General features: G+C 47.0%; 1 protein-coding gene across 8 annotated transcripts in view; it reads right to left on the reverse strand.

Moving 5' to 3' along the window:
- Nucleotides 1-1774: 1774 nt before the first annotated feature.
- LOC144274583 (uncharacterized) overlaps nt 1775-14930 on the reverse strand; it is a 33959-nt gene continuing 20803 nt past the window's right edge. The window contains exons 1-5 of one of the 8 annotated variants that reach the window (XM_077833489.1): nt 14764-14908; nt 11207-11308; nt 10415-10541; nt 6552-6653; nt 1775-6190 (exon numbers count right to left, since the gene is read on the reverse strand). In XM_077833489.1, the coding sequence (XP_077689615.1) occupies nt 4368-6190; nt 6552-6653; nt 10415-10541; nt 11207-11248 (2094 nt within the window). In that variant the 5' untranslated portion in view covers nt 11249-11308; nt 14764-14908 and the 3' untranslated portion in view covers nt 1775-4367. Of the gene's footprint in view, nt 6191-6551; nt 6654-10414; nt 10542-11206; nt 11309-14763; nt 14909-14930 lie in introns of those variants that run through there. The other 7 variants (XM_077833484.1, XM_077833488.1, XM_077833486.1 and 4 more) reach the window with 7 other exon arrangements.

Consider the following 14930-nt stretch of genomic DNA (forward strand, 5'->3'; position numbering starts at 1 on the left):
GGGGTCCAGCCCCGATCACCAGATGATCTGGGATTTCTCTGAATCTCTCCTCCAGAAGCAATGGTATACCCCAGGTTATCAGTTTTACTGTTGACCACTGATCCTGTATCACACACAGCACTTGAGTAAATTTATCGAGCAAATGGAAATGTATTTAACAAGGGAGAGAGATTTAAACAAAACAAATGTGAGTGATGGAAAAACAGTTACAAACACAACAAAATCACCAAATGCAACTTACACTTTTTAATAGTTACCTTTCCTATCTAAGTAGATTCTCACCTCACACTTCAGTCTACTGCAGTGATTGCTAGAACCTAGGAGCCAGGGCCCTGCCTTTCATGAAGCACCACTGGTCGTTAGGGATCTCCTTGGTGAATGGACCCAGAATGTTTTTCTCCACCCTGTCATAAATAGAATCCGTCTTTTGTCTTTAATCACAGAAAGGACTATCTCCCCATTTTCATATTGTCCTTTTCACTTCCACAAGGTTTTGATGTCTATAGTTCATCTTTGATAGTTTTCCATTAGCTTTTCTGGGTTGATGCAATAGTTGACAATGTAGCAATACATCACATAACTGGTTAGCATGGGGTGGGTGACAATTCCCTCCCACTGGAAAGGGCCATCCCCACCAAGACCTATGATTGGGGTGATTCACTTTCATGAAAATACCATATGGGCATAATTGTCCATGAGCTTACATTACTCCTTAAATATGACTTATACACACCTCTCGCAGTGATTAGGAGTAACAATGATTTACAAAAAGAAAAGGAGTACTTGTGGCACCTTAGAGACTAACCAATTTATTTGAGCAAAGCTTTCGTGAGCTACAGCTCACTTCATCGGATGCAGCTGATGAAGTGAGCTGTAGCTCACGAAAGCTTATGCTCAAATAAATTGGTTAGTCTCTAAGGTGCCACAAGTACTCCTTTTCTTTTTGCGAATACAGACTAACATGGCTGTTACGCTGAAACCAATGATTTACAAGCTTTCAATAGAGATCTCACTGCTATGTTTCCTGGATAAATATCATAAAATCAGTGTATTCGGTGTGGTGAGTTTGTCAGGTCTGAGACAGGAGTTGCTTGTAAATAACAGTGACTCCTTTGCCAATTGGCACCAATGAGCTTTTGTCACGCATGCACTGAGCTATACCGTCCCACTCTGATAGAACAGAAAGGCCAGCACAAAAAATAGAGAAAGGAACAATAAGATACTAAAATGACAATAGTTGGAACTCTCCATTTCTCTCAGTCTTTGGATTGATGGGTACTAGGAGCTGTCGCTACAGTTGAGGGACCAGGCGATCAGACAGCTGGCTCAGTCCTCCATACAAGCAGCTTTCTCACATACAGGGAGATGGGTCAAAATTGGAATTGATGTCCTGACTTGCTTCCCATAGGGGATCAATCTGTCTAACGCTATCTCTATACTTTAAACACTGGAAGTATTCTTCTGACAACCTAACACTGTCTACACTGGGTCTCAGGTCACATTAACTACTTCTCTCAGTGGAGTGGATTTTTCACACCCCTGAGAGATGGGGCTATGGCAACACAGCTTTTCAGCGTAGACCAGCTTTAGATGGCTTTTTGATATGAAAGGCAATGGAGTTCAGCCTTTTCCTTCGTATTGATGGTTGACGATGGCGGTTTTCCTACCTGCTGGACATGTGTGCTATGACAGATGTGATGCCTCTCTGTTGCAAATTAGAGAAGTGGGGAAGTCAGTGACCCTTACAGTGTAAGTGGGCAAAAAGTTACACAACTTGTCTCAAGTAGTTTTCCTTTTAATAGAAATTGATTCTGAGGCTAAGCAAAATGAGTTCTATTTGAAATACAAAAAATTAAAATCTATACTGGGCCAATATTCTCTTATACACTCTCTCTCACACACATTCTCCCACCCCAACCTTTGGAACAAGGTTTTCTACCAGAAATTCTTACACTAAGGGGGGTAAATTAAATCAAATTAACTTTTCAAGATTAGCCATCACTTCCTGTACAACTAAAAAAAACAAAAAACAAGACGACTTTCAGTATTCCAAAATCATTCAGATTATCACACTATTAGTCTCTCACTCTTTAACCAATAACGTCACCTATAATTTCATTTTCATCGGTAACAATAACATATTCAAAGATCACCAATTCTTGTCATATGTTGGGATTAAAAGAAAACTCATTGCCAACAATTGAACCTTGGCTCAAGTTGTGGTTTCTCCCAGTGTAGGTCCCAACCACTTCTGGGAGTTCATATATCTCAGGATCTTCTGCATTTGTGTTCGTGGAAGAGGTCTCCTTTATGGGAAGGTTTGCATCATGAGGAAAAATACCTCTTTTCTCACCTTTTAATCTTTCAAAGTAGGAGGAGGTAGAGGAGAAGTGATGTAAATGCATAAAACACAAAAGAAAACTGTCTGGTCTACACTAAAGACATTTATCGGTATAACTTGCTGGAGGATTCTCCGTACCTTGAAGTCTTTAAACCACGATTTGAGGACTTCAGTAGCTCAGAAATAGGATCCTGACGTCTGAAACTGGAGCCCGACACATTCATTGCCTCACTGCTTGTCATCATTTCCACCGTCTCAAAGTCCTTGGTACCCAATCAGGTAGCCAGGGTGGGATCCACGGAGAAGCGACGTCCTATGAAGCACTCTCTCTTTGGATCAAAATGGTGAAGGATGATTGTTCTCAATCTAACCCTGGTATCCTTTGGAATGGTAATCAGTGACACTAAACGAGTAAGTGGGCTTGTACAAACAATTTTCCTGGCTACCATAGCTTCCTTTACTGGAGTAGAAACCAAGAACTGAGTGTGTACTTTTCACCCCAGTTCTTTCCAAATCCTTGGCCTTGGTTAGGGTAAATTTACACTTCTCTGAAGCAGAATCCTTTACAAAACCACTCAAAATATCAACAGTGTTAGTGAGGAATGGCTCCCCAAGACATGCCCAGCTTTTCTTTAATTTGGTGGCACAGTTTCAGGCAAGGCCTGGATACAGGGCAGGATCAGAATCTCCGTAAGTTACCAGAGCTGGAGATTCTATTCAAAAATAGCCATTTTTCTGCAGCTATTAGATTGCCAACACTGATTTTATACACATTTTAGCACATACAAAGGATAAATTCAACAAAAACCCCACTTCTATTTCCTCAACATCTGTGTCATGAAGGGCAGGATTCCTCATCACATAGGGTTAACTAGGAGAGAGCTTTTGTAGGGCCTGGCTTACACATGATTTGGGAACCAAATACATGGCCATTTTGCCTAGTTCAAAATCACTTACGGTGGAATTCTCTCCCCAGATCATCTGAGACAATATTGACTTCAATAATTGAACTACACTGTGATCATATGTACTTCCTTCAGTTAGATGGGGTTCTGCTGTTGAAAAAGTGGAGATTTTAAAATCACTGCTGTTTCTTAGTTAGCATGTCCAGTAAATTGGAGAGTTCTCTCACGTTGACAGAACTGCATTTGAACTTTCTCCATGTCATCATGGAGGGATGGGGAAAAAGCAAAGCTGAAGTGAGGAATTACAACTTTAGCAAACGGTCACTTGTCGGAAATTCTCCAATAGATCTGAGCTCCATCATATCAAACTGAACTACTATCCAATTGGGTGAGCAAACAGCCCTCAGGACAGATAGAAACCCACATCACAGACAGAGAATACACGACAGTAAAAGTGTCAAGTGAAATTCCAGAGCAGTTGACATCTGATTATTCAGAATCAGGACAAGAGATTCTCCCATCACATTCTCCTCTGATCCATTCAAACATACTTCACTGAGTGCTGTCTCAAGAGTCAGTTATGTTATTTTCAACATTTTCAGTATACTAGGATGTAAATAATGGGGGGGGAGTGGGGGGGGAAACGACACATAGCCACTTTGCCAGAAGTGGATTTGCCAATAGATGGAACCTGGGATTTAAACTCCAAACGATCACACTGTGTTTGGGATCCATTTGAATTCCCCTCCCAGGTCTTTGACACTTTCATCTCCAGTCATGGCGACTCTGATATAGGATTAAAAAAGTCAAACCATGATCTCCAAGCACAGACAACAAAAAATGCTTCATCACATGACACTTTGACATCACATGACATTCAGCACAGCTTATTTTATCAGCCATTTCAACAAAACAGAATCTAACGCATATCTAGCTAGATTACTTACTAAGTTCTAAGACTCCATTCCTTTCTGTTCCAGGCAAAAGCATCACACAGACACAGAGAGCCTTTGAAAGTATCTTGTCTCCTCATTGGTCATTTTGGTCAGGTGCCAGCGAGGTTATCCTAGCTTCTTAACCCTTTACAGGTGAAAGGGTTTTTCCTTTGGCCAGGAAGGATTTTAAAGGTGTTTACCCTTCCCTTCATATTTATGAAACGGCCTCTCCCCTGTGTGGATTCTCTGATGTTTATAAACGGATGAACTCCTAGTGAAGGTTTTCCCACACTCACTGCATTCGTAGGGCCTCTCACCTGTGTGGATTCTCTGATGATTACAAAGGTCTGATCTTTGAATGAAGCTTTTCCCACACTCACTGCATACATAGGGCCTCTCCCCTGTGTGGATTCTATGATGTTTAGAACGGTCTGAGCTCCTAGTGAAGCATTTTCCACATTCATTGCATTCGTAGGGCCTCTCCCCTGTGTGGATTCTCTGATGATTAGAAAGCGCTGAGCTGCTAGTGAAGCTTTTCCCACACTCACTGCATTCACAGGACCTCTCCCCTGTGTGGATTTTCTGATGATTAGAAAGGGCTGAACTGTTCGTGAAGCTTTTCCCAGACTCACTGCATTCATAGGGCCTCTCCCCTCTGTGGATTCTCTGATGGTGAAAAAGGTGTGATCTTTGAAAGAAGCTTTTCCCACACTCACTGCATTCGTAGGGTCTCTCCCCTGTGTGGATTCTCTGATGATTAGAAAGGGCTGAGCTACTAGTGAACCTTTTCCCACACTCACTGCATTCGTAGGGCCTCTCCCCTGTGTGGATTCTCTGATGTTTAGAAAGGGCTGAGCTGCTAGTGACGCATTTTCCACACTCACTGCATTCGTAGGGCCTCTCCCCTGTGTGGATTCTCTGATGGTGAAAAAGGCCTGATCTTTGAATGAAACTTTTCCCACACTCACTGCATTCATAGGGCCTTTCTCCTGTGTGGATTCTCTGATGCTCAAAAAGGCCTGATCTTTTACTGAAGCTTTTCCCACACTGACGGCATTCATAGGGCCTCTCCCCAGTGTGGATTCTCTGATGCTGAAAAAGCGTTGATCTTTGAATGAATCTTTTCCCACACTCACTGCATTCATAGGGCCTCTCCCCGGTGTGGCTTCTCTGATGGAGAAAAAGGGCTGATCTTTGAATGAAGCTTTTCCCACACTCACTGCATTCATAGGGCCTCTCCCCTGTATGGATTCTCTGATGGAGAAAAAGGCCTGATCTTTGAGTGAATCTTTTCCCACACTCACTGCATTCATAGGGCCTATCCCCTGTGTGGATTCTCTGATGTTTAGAAAGGCCTGGTCTTTGAATGAAGCTTTTCCCACACTCACTGCATTTGTAGGGCCTCTCCCCTGTGTGGATTCTCTGATGATTAGAAAGGGCTGAGCTCCTAATGAAGGTTTTCCCACACTCACTGCATTTGTAGGGCCTTTCCCCTGTGTGGATTCTCTGATGAGTAGAAAGGGCTGAGCTCCTAGTGAATCTTTTCCCACACTCATGGCATTCATGGGGCCTCTCCACTGTGTGGATTCTCTGATGTACAGAACGGTCTGAGCTCCTGGTGAAGCATTTTCCACACTCACTGCATTCGAAGGGCCTCTCCCCTGTGTGGATTCTCTGATGATTAGAAAGGGCTGATCTTTGAGTGAAGTTTTTCCCACACTCACTGCATGTATTTTTCCTCTTTCTCCTCAGGATTTCCTGCTGGGTTGTGGTTTCTTTGAGGCCCTGCTGAGTTCCCCGACAGGAAATAAATTCACCCATTTTCTCCAATGGCTGGTTTCCCTGCTCTCTTTCTGGTCTGTGATGCATAGCACAGGGTTTTTCCTGCTCATGACTCCTGGACACATTCCTTTTCCATCTTTGCGATAATTCTCTGTGTTTATCCACTTGCTCAACATTTTCCTGCTGAGAATTCTGCTCCTCTTTCTCACAAACCTTTGCATCACCTGCTGTGATAGAGATAGAAACCTCAAACAGGGATGGAAAGGGGAAGACCAAACGAAAACAAGTGGTGGAGAGGGGCCAAATAAAAATCAGGTCCTGAACTCCCCCAAACTCTTCCACCAAATAGGAGAGAGGAGGGGGATCAATTCAGCCTTCACATCCCATCCAAATTCACAGGGGGAAGGGAGGAAACTTCTGCCTGGTGTCTGCTAGGATCTATAGGACGCCATGAGCTATATTTACCCTGAGGATACGACCTCTGCTAGAGACAATAATGAACTGAGAGACCTCCCAAGACTTTGTAGGGCATCCCAGATGGTTCCTTCAGGCACTTATAGATTCTGAGTTGGTTTAATGTTTCCTCACCTGTGCAGGGAGCTCTCAGGATCTTTCTTTCCTCTGGGACCCATAGCTCTTCCCCTTGTTCCAGCTGGGAGATCACATCAGGTTTGGAAACTGGAAACCCTGCTCGGATGAAAGAAAACAAATGTCTTCAGTTGATGTCACAAGACTTTGTTTTTTTTATGACAAACATTCTATTAAAAAACATTCTATTAACTTCAGTGCTTAGTGTGAGCTGGTGTGCCTGGGGCAGTCCCTCACTGAAAACACCAAGGTCAGGGCAGGCTGAAAAAGGGATAGCATATGCTCCCCAAACTGGTGGTTAACACTGAAGTTAAACTCACCGACCAGTCACAAACTGTTTCTCATCACCCACACTGGTTACCGAGAAGCTGAAAAAAGAAATTACACAGCCCCCTTTATTGCATTCCAGTTCTCTGAGTCCCAGTCCGCACCTAGGTCCACTGCAGTCAGAGGTTATTTAAAAACTCTGCTCACAAACAAAATGTTCTTCTGATCCCAAAGGGTTAGCACCAGTATCAGGTCACGATAGATTCGGGTCTTACCCAAAATACCATGCTGCCAGCCAATCCTTTGGCATCTAAACTAAAGGTTTAAACAAAAGAAAGACAGAAAGAAGTGAAATGGGAAAGCAGTCAGGTACATTCTGAAATCTATATATCAGGTTCTTAGCGGTACTGGTGAGTTAGTGGCTTGAAAGTCCATCTGGAACACATCCACAGCTTAGATGGGTCATTCAGTCCTTTGTTCAAGGCTTCAGTTTGTAGAGAAGTTACTCCAGAGGTAGGAAGAGGGATTGAAGACAAAAGGGAGATGATGCAGCCACCCTCTTTATATGCCTTTTGCCATGTGGCTTAGACTTCCTGTGCCCCAAACACAAGTTTCACAGCACATGGCACGGAAAAGCCTTGGAGTTCTCAGTACACAGGCGCACCCCTGCATGTCTTGCTGACTCAATAGGTGTATCCCCTTGGTCCTTTCCATGGGCTCATTGTACAGCTGATGACCCTGGATGGGCCATCGAACAGGCTAGGCAGTGCTGATGCCAATATGTTTGGGGGTGTCACCGAGAAACACTACACAAGACTGGAAATACAAATATACCCTACATCTCTATATCTCACAATACAAAGGTGATACAAAGAGAAACAAAATGATCATACTTGGAAAATCATAATATTTTCAATGACAGCTTACATGGCACATCAAGCAGGATTCATTACAATTTTATCATATTGGTATTAATAATAAAATAATAATAATATAAAGAGTCTCACAATTCCACATAGTGTCACACTTAGTAAACAAGTGAATTCCCAGGACCAGCTCCCCCGGTCCTTTAAGATGCCGAGTACCCACATATCTGCTGGGAACACACACAGACAGACATTGTGTCAGTCTGTACCCCTATGTTCACTCTTGTTCACTGAGGCCGCAAGGCAAACAGCTGGTCAAACAGCCATTCTCCGGCAGTGGGAAGGTGTGAAGACATTTACATTCCTTCAAAGGGACCACTTGAAGCTCATATCGACAACAGACAGCCTGTCAGCAACACTCAGCTGAGAACGGAATTTGTTTCTAGTACAAAGGACTGAACTATAAAAAGAGGTGAGGAAAATGCTTGAGACTCTCTCTCTCTCCCCCCTTTTCCTCTGTTCATGACAACTCCTGAAGAAGTGTACTTGGGCATCAGGGGCGGGTTAGGGGAGTCCTGGCTGAAAGGACAGCCACCAGCCTGTCTTGGCATATGGTGAGAGAAACATTTGCTTTGAATCCGTTTTAGCTTGTTAAGTTAGATGTTAGTTTGTGTTTTATCTTGCATTTCTTTTGTAAACAATTCTGACTTTTAGGCCTCATTACCTGTAGTCACTTAAAATCCTTTTTTTCAGTAGTTAACAATTTGGTTTTATTGTTTTATTTAACCAGTGTGTTTGGATTAAAGTGTGTTGGAAACTCCATCTGGAATAACGAGCTTGGTGCATGTCATTTTCCACTGATGAAATGACAGACTTCGTATGAGTTTGCATTGTTCAGCAGTGTGCTGGACAATGCAAGATGCACATTTCTGGGGGAAAGTCTGGGAGCAGAGAATTTTCTGATGTTCTCCTGTGGTGTACTGTAACTGGAGCATCGCTGCCTAGCAGCAGTCAATACTGTGAAGTTGGGAGCGAGTTACATGCTGGAGACTGTGTGTTAACCGCCCAGGAGTGGCTCTTCTCACAGTAAAGCAGTGTAAAAAGCACCGCAGGTTGGGGAACTGAGGGGAAACAGCTGTTCAACAGTCCAGATTGTACTGTGGTTAATGTCGCAGACGCTGAATTTCAAAGGGTCTCCTAAAAACACAGAGAAAGTAAATCCTTCTCCCAGAAATCGAAGACTCCAGACAGAGGGCAAGTCTCCCTGCCATTGCTTCTTGCCGACAGAGAAGTCCAGAGACTATGAGTCAGTCCTGGAGAAGTCAGGAACAGTAAGCATGGGCTGGTGGGGTTCAGTGGAGAAAGGAAACAGGAAGGGTAGGGATATTACTGAATGCAGGAGCTCAGCAGTACTAGATGTCAGGATAGCACGTATTGCAGCCCATTGCAAAACATAATCCCATCTATACATATAAAATGATAGGGTCTAAATTAGCTGTTTCCACTCAAGAGTGGGATCTTGGAGTCCTTGTGGAGAGTTCTCTGAAAACGTTCACTCAAGGTGCAGAGGCAGTCAAAAAGCAAACAGAAAGGGATAGATAAGACGACAGAAAATAACATATTGCTTCTCTATAAATCCATGGTAAGCCCATAAAAATAAATAAATCCATGATACGCCCACATCTTGAATACCGCATGCAAATGTGGTTGCCACATCTCAAAAATGATAGACTGGAATTGGAAGAGGTTCAGAAAAGGGAAAAAAATATGATTAGGGGTATGGAAGAGCTTCCGTATGAGGAGAGATGAAAAAGACTGGGCCTTTTCAGCTTAGAAAAGAGACGAAAGCGGGTATGAGAGAGGTCTATAAAATCATGGCCACTCTCGAAAGACAGGACACTGGGCTACATGGACCTTTGGTCTGACCCACCGTGGCCGCTCTTATGTACTAGGGAATCTAGTGAGCCCAGTGTAACGGGAGGGAGAAGGAAAATCCCTGGGTGTGGAGAACACTGGGAAATTAGAAGCTATAATTCAGGAGCAACGACGCTAATTAGTCTAGAAAAGCAGAATGTGAAAGATAAGAATCGGGGTCATGTGACAAAGAGGTAATCAAAAATCCAAGGAGCCTGCAGAGAAGAGAGGTGGTGGCTATTACATGTGCGGATGGAGAAGCAAGACTCTCCATGTCTCAGGAAGTTTCACTACCAACATAAGCCATTTTCATACACTGCAGTGCAATCCAGACCAGTGAGGACTTGTGTCATCTGTAATCCTGGGTGAGATTCAATGTTCTGCTGTTGGAGCTCCCCTGTCTGGATACCCCCAGCCAGCATACAAGGACGCACTGGGTGTCTGTGTGATAAGTAGCCCTGGACCAGCAGCTCTGATTCCAGCAGCCTGTTTGTTACACCCAAGCACATTCTGGTTCGGGTGGAGTAGGCTCAGGGTTTCCGAGAAGGCCGGGGGTAGGAAGCTTCTGTTGGTTATGCTGGACCTAAGCCCCAGTTTTACTTGAGCAGAAAGAGGTATCTGACACTGTGCGATACTGCTCCTGTGCTCTGTTCCCAAAGTGTTCTTCAGCAGGGGAAGGTCTCTGGTCGTGTGTGTGTGTAACTGGCATATTGGGGTGATGCTGAAACAGGACAGAGCAGAGATGCCATTGGGGGGTGGCGTCAACCGTATCTCTTCATTTCCCCTTCCAAGAACTGAGGGGACGGGAATCCTTACCCTGCAAGGTCACATTCTTATAGTTCTCCTGCATGACATCTCTGTAGAGAGCTCTCTGAGCAGGGTGCAGCAGAGCCCACTCTTCCCTGGTGAAATACACAGCCACCTCCGCGAAGGTCACCGGTCCCTGAGAGAGCAAAAGTCCAACACTCAGTAGCTGCTGCCCCACTATTTGTGTGGGAGAGGAGCCAATCAAATGGAAGCTCTGGGTGGATCACCCCCACCTCGCTCAGAGCATCCTGGAACCACCAGGGTGAGGGAACGAAGAGAGAGCCTCTCCTCTCTCCCACCAGATCCATCACACACCTACTAGCCACAGACTGATACAGGAGATGGAGCCCACAGCAGGGTCCAGGGACAGGTCCCTGGTAGGAAGTCCAACACGCTCCTGAATGCGAGGAGCTGGATATGAAGGGAGGGGTATCTCCCCTAAGCCTGACTGGTGGGTGCCCCCTTCATATCTCACGGCACCCACTGCTTAGTCGGGTCAGGCTCCCGCACTATGAGTCTGGCTAGGTTTCCTAGCCCCATGTAGGTGGGTTATTTTCTGTTCAACAAATTAGAGCATTTCCACCTCCCAACCTCATGGATCTGGTCCCAGAATCGAGGCCACTTATTAAATAACTCCCAGCAGGTTTGCCACCCCCTGTCCTCCTCCCTTTCTCCACCTTGTGGATTTCCTGCCCCGGTCCAACCTCCAAACCAGACTGTGCAAACCTTCCCGTCTCTGGTGTATTTGCTGTCCCCCTCCCTCCAGAAGGAACCCACCCAAAACTCCCCAATAATCCCTACCTGAGCTGGCTCCACTGCAGCCATTTCTCTTCCCCGTCCCATGGGAGGAGCTGAGGTGGAGGATGGATGTTGTTCTGCAGCCTGGGAGGGTGAGAAGCGTAACTGTGGGGGTTTCAGAACTGGCTTTAGTTAATTTCACATCAGAATTCCCCCAGGGGCCTTTCCCTGCAGACAGATATCCTAGATTCTGTCGGGCTGGAAAAATGCTTGATCTCTTTATTTCAGTGTAGACCTGGCCCCTCCTGCCAGGCTAAGCACACAGAGACATTTTTAACCTCCCTTCTCCCTCCCCCCACCCCGTAACAAAGTCTCTGAACACAATGCTAGAAAAGAGCAGAACCAAAGGAGTCACTCCAGGGGATTCCCTCGGACATGGACCCCATGGCAACCATAACGGAGCAGGGGGAATATGGAGTCAGGAACTGGCTTTTCCTCTGTCTGATCCTTTTCTTGTTCACTGGAAAGTGATTCTGCCCAGGGATGCTGCAACACGTGTGTCTGGGTGGACTAGAGCTGGAAATCTTTCTTCCCACTGCCCCTTTCAGTCTCTCCTTCCCCGTCCTCTCTCCCTGTGTCTCTGGCTGGGAAAGTCCCATTCCTGGGTTCTTTGCAACCCCACCGCTGGATTTTCTCCTGGCAATTGCTAATGGGAGGAGAAATGAGGAGGGGCTGTTTGTGCAGAGTCACTTTCTTGCCAGTCCCCAGCACTTTCCCTGAGGTCTTTTAGTTACATGAAGTTTGTGGCTCAGATTTTATATTAACAGAGCCCAGATCTGCTCCAAGGGGCTAGTACCAGCTGGAGAAAGTCAGTACTTGTGCTGGGCAGAGAAGAAGCTTTAATTAAGGTCACCTCCCAGCACAGAAGCCCCGCTAGGGTAGGAGCAGCTGCTAAACCTGGTCTCCCGGATCACAATGGAGGCTGCAGCGTCTGACCCAGGAAGCTGAACCCCAATATCCTTAGGAGAGGGGGACAGAGCTTTTGAGCAGCCTTCCCTCCTTTAGCTCTCTGGGGAGAGCAGCTAATGAGAGCACCTCCTCACAGGGAGACTTGCTAATCTCATTTGCCCCACTGTTCATCTGGAGTCACTCCTTGTCTTTCCATACAGTGAGTATGGATTAACAATGGTCTCCATGAAACCAGATTACAGAAAGGATGAGTCCAGAATGCTGTGGAAGAGGTCATTGTATGGCAGTGCTAACCCGCTTCCCACCTCCCTCACCCCGCAGATCTAGGAGAAGGATTCGGGGCACAAATTTTCCTCGACAGAACCGGATGGTCCTGCAGTTTTCAAGAGGGGAGAAAAGCAAAATCTGTGATTTCACCTCACAGTGTTTGATGAGTGGACAAAAAGTTATCACAGTGACTGGGCATGTGGCTCGGGAATGCTGGGCAGTGCTTGGAGCCAGGATTCTGGCACAAACTGATCAGAGAGAAGGAGCATGCTTAGTAGCAGCCCCCAGAGCCTCTGCCATGCCCTTTGCCTGGGACCCCTCTCCTCCCATTTTGCAGATTAGAGAGAGGAAAGTGGAAAATCAGAGGGATTTTATATCAGTTGTTGATAGGAGGTAAAATCTGAGTGTATTTCACATCAATATTTGAAAAATGAATCAAGAGGAAATGGGCAACATTTGCAAACATTTTATTTTCATGTTTCAGAGTAACAGCCGTGTTAGTTTGTATTCGGAAAAAGAAAAGGAGTACTTGTGGCACCTTAGAGACTAACCAATTTATTTGAGCATGAGCTTTCGTGAGCTACAGCTCGCTTCATCGGATGCATACTGTGGAAACTGCAGAAGACATGATATACACAGAGACCATGAAACAATATCTCCTCCCACCCCACTCTCCTGCTGGTAATAGCTTATCTAAAGTGATCATCAAGTTGGGCCATTTCCAGCACAAATCTAGGTTTTCTCACCCTCCGCCCCCCACCCCCACAAACTCACTCTCCTGCTGGTAATAGCCCATCCAAAGTGACCACTCTCTTTAAAATGTGTATGATAATCAAGGTGGATTTGTGCTGGAAATGGCCCAACTTGATGATCACTTTAGATAAGCTATTACCAGCAGGAGAGTGGGGTGGGAGGAGGTATTGTTTCATGGTCTCTGTGTATATAATGTCCTCTGCAGTTTCCACAGTATGCATCCGATGAAGCGAGCTGTAGCTCACGAAAGCTCATGCTCAAATAAATTGGTTAGTCTCTAAGGTGCCACAATTACTCCTTTTCTTTTATTTTCATGTTCAAGAATCTGAGAAAAGGTGTAAATCTGAGATTTTCCCTATCTCTCTTAATTATAAAATACTAAGAAAATCTCAGGGTATATTCAACTAGAAATAGACAACTAGAGAAAAAGTGGGGCAAATGTTTAGGGTATTTCATAACAATCTTTGAGATCTGCAGAGAATACGTGTCACAAAGTAAGTAATTGATAACATGAGAAAAAAACACCAAGGTCAGAGGGAATTTTATATTGCTATGAAATAACTAGTTGGAAAAGAGGGACTGTTTGACTAGATTTTATATGACTGTGCAATACATAAACAGAAAGTGATGGTTCCCCGTCTGGCACCATTCACAGGGGCAGCAGGGAGGCCTTTGAGGAGGCGATTTAAGAGGGCAGAGGAGGAGCTGGAAGGCTTCCTGGGTGAGGGAAGGGGGCAGCAGTGGGGGATGGGCAGGTGAGGATCAACGGATAGCTGGGGGCAACTGTGTTGGCAGTTTGGGGCGAGCAAGTGGGATTGGGAAACCGGGGTCTGGGCAGTCTCCACGGGGGGCACTTGCTCCTCGCTTCCCCCACCCTGGCAGAGAAGAGGCGTCTCATCCCATCCCCACTCCAGGGGCAGCCATGTTTTGGGGACCGACTCAGGGAACAATTTCTCACCTAAAGGAGGACAAATCGCTGCAGGTAAAATGGGTGGGAAAATGCCCCACACCGGAGATGTTAAATTGACATTTGAGAAACGGGGAAGAACTGGAGAGAATTTGTATCAGGGTGTGAGCGACACGAGCAGGGAAAGGATCCAATTCACTCACCTCCCGCCCCCCCCTTCTCCCCCGGGGGTTTCCTGAGGCTGCACAGGGACCGTTCAAGCCCCCCCCGGTCCCCCCCCACAGGAGCCCCCCCGGGTCCCGGCGGCGCGGGGCAGGGCCTGGCTGCGGCTCCCCTGGGGCTGGGCAGCCCCGAGGCGTCTCCCAGGTGCGGCAGGACGCGGCCCCGCGGAGGAACGAGCTCCTGGCCGAGCCTGGGGCCGGGCCGCCTCCGGGGGGGGCCGCTCGCTGCCCCCGTCCCCTCCCGGGCCTGCCCGGGCCCTGCTGCCGGCAGAGAGCGGCCCCCCAGCCCAGCCCCGCGGGGTCGGGGTCTCCCAGCCTCGCCCCTTAACCCGCTGCCCCGTCCAGACCCCGCCGGGGGGGCGCTGGGCTCCAGCTGGGACAGCAGCTCCGAGCCCCCCCGGGCGCGGCCCCCCCCGGGAGCAGGTCCCGGCGCCGCCCGATGCCGGGTCCCCGCGGACACTGGGGCAGCGTCACCGCCCCGCCCCCGGGGCTCGCTCCGGTACCTGGAGGCGGCAGCTCGGCAGCGGGGCGGGCAGGGCCCGGGGCGGCCCCAAGGGAGCAGGGCGCGGGCCGGGCACGGGGGGGTTAATGAAGGTCGCCCCGGCACAGACCCTGCCGCTCAGCCCGGTCCCGCAGCAGCCGGTGAGCTCTGCCTCTGCGCAAGCGCAAC

The sequence above is a fragment of the Eretmochelys imbricata genome, chromosome 14 (genome assembly GCF_965152235.1).
Source record: "Eretmochelys imbricata isolate rEreImb1 chromosome 14, rEreImb1.hap1, whole genome shotgun sequence".
Lineage (NCBI taxonomy): Eukaryota > Metazoa > Chordata > Testudines > Cheloniidae > Eretmochelys > Eretmochelys imbricata.